The sequence below is a fragment of the Sceloporus occidentalis genome, unplaced genomic scaffold (assembly GCF_023333645.1).
Source record: "Sceloporus occidentalis isolate IW3139 unplaced genomic scaffold, rSceOcc1.0.p SCAF_6, whole genome shotgun sequence".
Taxonomy (NCBI): Eukaryota; Metazoa; Chordata; class Lepidosauria; order Squamata; family Phrynosomatidae; genus Sceloporus; species Sceloporus occidentalis.
Genome location: NW_028316986.1, coordinates 112,134,225 through 112,140,224, shown reverse-complemented (window position 1 = coordinate 112,140,224; position 6,000 = coordinate 112,134,225). Strand labels below are relative to the sequence as shown.

The 6,000-nt window shown below is 36.6% G+C and overlaps 1 protein-coding gene across 2 annotated transcripts in view; it reads right to left on the bottom strand.

Annotated features, from left to right (window-relative positions):
• The window catches only part of PNISR (PNN interacting serine and arginine rich protein), a 32,175-nt gene continuing 26,175 nt past the window's right edge, over nt 1–6,000 (bottom strand). For both annotated transcript variants that reach the window (XM_089530692.1, XM_089530693.1), the window contains exons 9-12: nt 5,314–5,367; nt 3,938–4,108; nt 611–1,724; nt 1–361 (exon numbers count right to left, since the gene is read on the bottom strand). In XM_089530692.1, the coding sequence (XP_089386818.1) occupies nt 331–361; nt 611–1,724; nt 3,938–4,108; nt 5,314–5,367 (1,370 nt within the window). In that variant the 3' untranslated portion in view covers nt 1–330. The remainder of the gene's footprint in view (nt 362–610; nt 1,725–3,937; nt 4,109–5,313; nt 5,368–6,000) is intronic.

The window sequence follows — 6,000 nt, the reverse complement described above, 5'->3', positions numbered from 1 at the left end:
TTTAAACAAAAATGAACTAAAGAACTTTATTGACACCACAGTACATTCAATAGCAATTTTAGAACATTACAGCTGAAAGAGAATGGCATATTTTATAGTCTTAGTAAGCACTACTGTTCTGAAAAAATGTAAATACAAAGAAATCCTAGCACGTACTTAACTCCGAGCAGATTTCCAAAAAATACAGCTATTTACAGATTTTTTTAAAAAGGGGTTCAGTTTTCACCTACACAGCCACAATAGTAGCCTCTATAATGAGCCTCTATAATGAGACAAGCCCTTCAAAACTCATGGAATTTTTAAATCGTATGACTAGTGCCATATTATTCCTCAGCGTTTACGACGAGGAGGTGTCACTGATCTGAAAGATAAAGAGAAAGGAAAGAAAATTAAAGACCAATACATCCATTAAATCAATGCATACTTTAGGCTTAATAATATTCATTTTCTTAAAGGAAAAAATACTATCAAATCATTCTCCCACCCACCAAAGAGAACAATCTGAAATTATTATCGTAATTTTAAATATATCTATATGTTGCAGGTATGACGATGATTAGAAACATAAAATAAATATATAAATCAAACAAGATACTTAAAAGAATACTACCTTGATCGTGATTTAGACTTGTGTTTGCGGCTTGCCTTCTTACCAGACCTTTGAGATTTCTCCACGGATCGCGACCGACTATGCTTTGATTTCTTAGGCTTCTTTTCTTTGCTGCTGCCTGGTGACTCAGAACTGCTTCTGGTGCTAGATTCCGATCCTGAATGCTTTTTGCTATCTTTGGTAGAACTTCTTTTGCTTTCCTGCCTAGAATCATGCCTTAACATTTTTGAAGATAATGAATTGCTGCGAGAGAGAGTTCTTTCACTATCCCTTTTCCTCTTTAACCTCTCATCATGATTGCCCACTTTAATGTCTTTTTCTTCTCTTCTCTGTTTTTCTTTGCGTTTTTCTTGGTCTCGCTCCCTTTCTCGGTTCTTTTTTTTATCTTTTTCTGTGCTCCTGCTGCGATCTTTCTTTCTTTCCTGAACCTTACTATCATGACTGTGTTTGTGCCTGTTTGCAGTTACACTTCTATGCTGGTCCTCACTTTTACGTCTATCTCGACTTCCACTGCGAGTGGAATGACTAGCAAGTCTGTCCCTCGAATGACTATCACTTCTGCGCCTCTCCCAGTTTCGGTCATGGGAAGGACTACGATTTCGCCTCCTTTCCCCTCTTTCTACACTCCTGTGTCTACTAGACCTGCGCCTCTCTCTTACCTTGCCCCTACTCCTACTCCTCTCTCTCCTGTTTCTATGTGAATAGCTCCTACTTCTGCTACGCCTAACCTTATGTGAAGGTGACCTGCTGCGACTACGTCTCTTTTTCCGTTTAGGGGAGGAAGAATGTGAAGAGCTACGACTGCTACCAGAGCTACTACTGTAGGATGAACTAGAGGCTGTGCTGCTACTGCTACTGCTGCTGCTTCTGCTATTGGCACTTGAGCTACCACTGCTTGAACTTTTTGACCTACTCCTTCCTGTTCTCTCTTTTTCTTTAACCTCTTTTTTTGTTTCATTATCTGGTGTCATTTCCTTTGGAGATTTTTTCTTTTCACTAAATACATCCTCCTCCTCCACTTCTTTTGCATCCTCTGGTGGTGAACTGTTGTTTTGCTCCTTACTGGCAAGTTCACTCATCTCTTTTGCAAATTTCTCATTTTGGAGCTTTTCTTCTGCAAATATATGGGGAAAAAACAAAATACCAAAATCATACCAAGTGAGTTGGTAGAGATATAGCATTTTTATTATGTTCCAATCAATGTAAGTGTATTACACATCAGTCAACAAGATAACACAGTCTAACAGTTCTTTCTAAGCTAACTGGAAAGGCAGTTGAGTTTACTTTAAAAATAACACATATTTCAACCAACTGTTAATTATCAACAAATGAGCCTAACATTAACAATTTTATCATATTTAAGAATGCAAGTACAGTTGGCCATTCTTATACAGATTTTTTTATACATGGATTCAAGCATCCACGGTTTGAAAATGTTCAAAAAAAGTATAAATTTCAAATATCAAACCTTGATTTTCCATTTTTTATAAACGATACCATTTTGCTATGTCATTATATTTAATGGGACTTGAGCATCCATGGATTTTGTTATCCACAAGGGATCTTGGAACCAAACTCTAGCGTATAATAAGGATCCACTGTAATTTTTTTTCCCATCAGGAAACTTAAAAGTGCCCAAAATCAGAACCAAAACACTTAAGCAAGCATACATTTTAGTGCACTCTAATCCAGAAGTCTTCAATTGGCAGGTCATAACAGGTTAGCTGCAGTTCACTAGGGAGGTGATGTCTTTTATGTTTCAAACCTATGCTAAAGTGCAATTTTTTGGAGTCAATGTTCCAAACAGAAAGTCAAATTCCAGCTTCTTGTTCCCATATGAATGCCACTTTATGCAGCAGAAAACTATAAAATAACATTACACCTTGAATCTGCTGCCTTCTCTCCTCTTTTGCAGATTTCAGACAGCTTTCCAGAAAACAGATGTGGCTAAACACAACTCCATCAACTAAAAATCTTCCTCTTAGGGAGATAAGCCAGGACATTGGGTTCCAGAGGCAAAAGGGTGCTCTCAGACAGAGACTGAAGCCAGCAAGACCATTTTCCCTAACAATATGATAGGAAGCAGCAGGGGAAACCTTAGTTCAGTTATTACTACACAAAAAAATGTGTTATAGAGGTTTCCTTTAAATATGTTTAGGCAAAACAGAATACTAACCAACTGTATAATAATATAAACATAGTAACAGTCTTTTAAGGATGGAGAAAAGGTTATGATACTTCAACTAACATGAGAAATTAAGTCTGCAAAAACTGTTTTTGCAAGCTATATTGAACAAAAAAAAGAGAAAAATGCAAATGGTTTCCTTTTGCTGTCTCTTGCATACATCCTTGAACTTACATGAGTATATTATATCTATTTATCTTGCTTACGTAGAATACACTTCTTTAGACCACTGGGATTGGTCTGGTATGTATTAGCCAGCTTCAGCATTCTGACATTGCATTTGGACGATTCTTTCTAATGTGTAATTCCCTGGAGCTTCTGCACCAGTGTGTGTGGTTCCCCGAGGTTCTTTCTATGCTTTATATCTACTCAATTAGACAAAGACTTTTATCGTTGGGGCTAGGAGAAACTAGATTTTCTTCCCCCCACAAAATACTCCAGTTTGTAGGATCCTTCAAAGTTCTTCCAGACTTGTTACACAAATCTAACTACATATCCCCTTGTCTTGATTGAATCTGTGTTTTGATGGAAGGTTCTAACCCAATGGCGCTCAAACTTTGGGGCAGAACACCCCTGGGGTGCAGGGGGGGGGGGGAAGAGTTGCTCAAATGGGGCACAAGGCTTGAAAATCCTGATTCCTCCTCCTCCTCCACATCCCAAACTTTTTGTCTCCTGTCGGGGAAGAGAAAGGCAAGGAAGGTTCTTGGAACCTCTGCCTGAGGGTGAGTAGGAGGAGGAAAGTTATTTCCTTATAAAATGTTTTTTAAAATGTGTGAATAAACATACAAACAATTAACAAAATATTTTTATTCATATACGTTGTAGTCTTATATCATGTCAAGCAGGAGGGCACAACATCTGCATGTAGATGTAAAAGGTGGGGTTGGGGGGGTCATAAGAATAAAATGTTCCAAGAACCATTGCTCTATCTATTCTATCCATGGAAAAAGTTTCCTAGGGCATTTTTAATGGAGCCACATTCTGTCTGTACACTCCAGGTCAACTGAGGTATTTATATTGTGAACCAGTATGAGAGCAGAATGGTCAAATGAAAAGGATACAGATTTTTTAAAATTAAAAAACAACAATAACAGATGTTTCACCACTGATTCCATCAGTTTTAAATCAAACACTGGTCTTACCTTCGAGCTGTTTCTCTAGCAATAGTTGTTGTTCTCTCTCCTTCCTCCAAAATGCTTCTTGTTTTTGCCTGATTCTGTGTCGCAGTTCCTCATCATCTGTATCAGATGACTCAGAGCCTCTGTCGCTTCTCTCATCGTCACTGTCTCCTGATCCATAACCACCCAGTCCACCTGCGTGCATAAAGCCTAGTCTATCACGAGGAAAGATTAATCCTGGTTCTTAATATTTCTGCAGAGCAAAGAGGAGAGCATATTGCCCATCTTTCACTTCTTCACTGAAGAAGCCACTTATTCTGGAGGAAGTGCCAATGCTGGTTGAGTGAAGTGTTCAAGGACCACATATCTGACCTGTTGTTCAGTACATGGGTTTACTTCTTCTGGAACTGCTTGCAGTGTTTTCCAGCAAGCAAACACTATGATTACATTAGCACTAAATATATATGTAAAAAGCTCTTTACAGAGCCAGTACCAAATACTTAGTATACACCAATGAGAGCATATAGACAGAAGTGCAGTGACTAAAACCTGTCCTTGAAGACATCTTTATAGTGATTTCAGCCAGCTTCAATATCCAAGGGCTTTAAAAAAAAGTATCAAAGGCCAATCAGTGTTCTAATATTCAGAAAAGACTGTACATTCAAAAGTACAGTTATGTAATAGGTATGGACTTCTCTTCCCCCAAAAGACAAATCTGAAAAAACTAACAGACTAGTGGAAAGTACTCTTGAACATCTGGTACAGAAGCATTTTTTACTTTCTTTTCCAGGCTTTCAATATTTAGTTTATCAAGTATATTTATGCTAATGTGAAAGAATTCATCACTAGAGGTCAAAATATTTATTTATTTTGTATTACATAATAATTAAACATTGCATTATCGATGTTACACTGACATGCAAACATTTTTTAAAAGATCTATTACATTCCAGAATGCAATTCTGAATTTCATATCCAGCTTGCCACACTATCACATAAATGCTAGGTATGAGAATTCAAAATGTGCATTTGTTGTGTGGGATTTTTGGCAATTGTAGTTATTTTATCTAGTGTATTATCCAAAACTAAGAAAGATGAATTCAAAACAGAAGAAAGATTTATTCAGATCTACTGTATTTAGGTATTTAGCTATCTGGCCAAAATAACCTCAGGTTTCGCTCACAAGATAGTCTTACATTACACTTACAACAGAAAGAATGATAGCTTAATAGATTTCAATGTATTTGAAGAAAATGTTCTTTATAAGTCACAAGTATGTTATCAGATGTTTGCCTAATGCACACTGGGTACATTCAGCCTAATTTCAATACATATTTACAAATGCAAGCCAGAACTATCTCCCCCACTTAGTCCCACTCGAAAATCAGGAACATACTTACCAAGTCCAGTGAGGGAAGCCAATGCACTGGACTGTGCCAGCTGTTTTGCAGGAGCTTTGTATCACATCAACAACAGGAACAACATGTTAACACAAATAGCCACGATTTCATAGTCATGAGAGTCTATGGTATTGTTAAATCTACTACTATTGCTGTTTTGTGGAGGAGAGAAAAAACCATTAAAAACGTATCATCCATTGCAAGCCCAATAATGTTCTGGCCATGAAAGCTTAGAAATTTAAACAGTTAAGAGAACAGTGGATAGATTTTTTAAAAGTCATTCTTTTCATAGTTACACATTTCAAAGTTAATAAATTTCATCTGCAATCAGCACATAATTTATACATAACTATATGAATAAAATTCTCTATTTTTCAAAAACAAACAAACAAACAACTGGCTAACAGAGAAAGCAAGTCTGTTACTCAAAGCTTGCTTTAGTTCTTCCTCAGCTGCATTTGCTAGTAATAACAGTAAGTGGTATATAAACATATAATGTTTTTAAAAGTTTAAAATAAAATTGTAAAAGAAATGAAAGTTAACTCACAATGCACTGCACAGAACAACACTGCACAGGACAACAGTAATTAATGATTATAACTGAATGTTTTCATCCTTTCTACTTTATAATGTTTTTAGGTTCAGATATTATGAATTGAATATGTTCTAGGACATGCAGAAGGATAT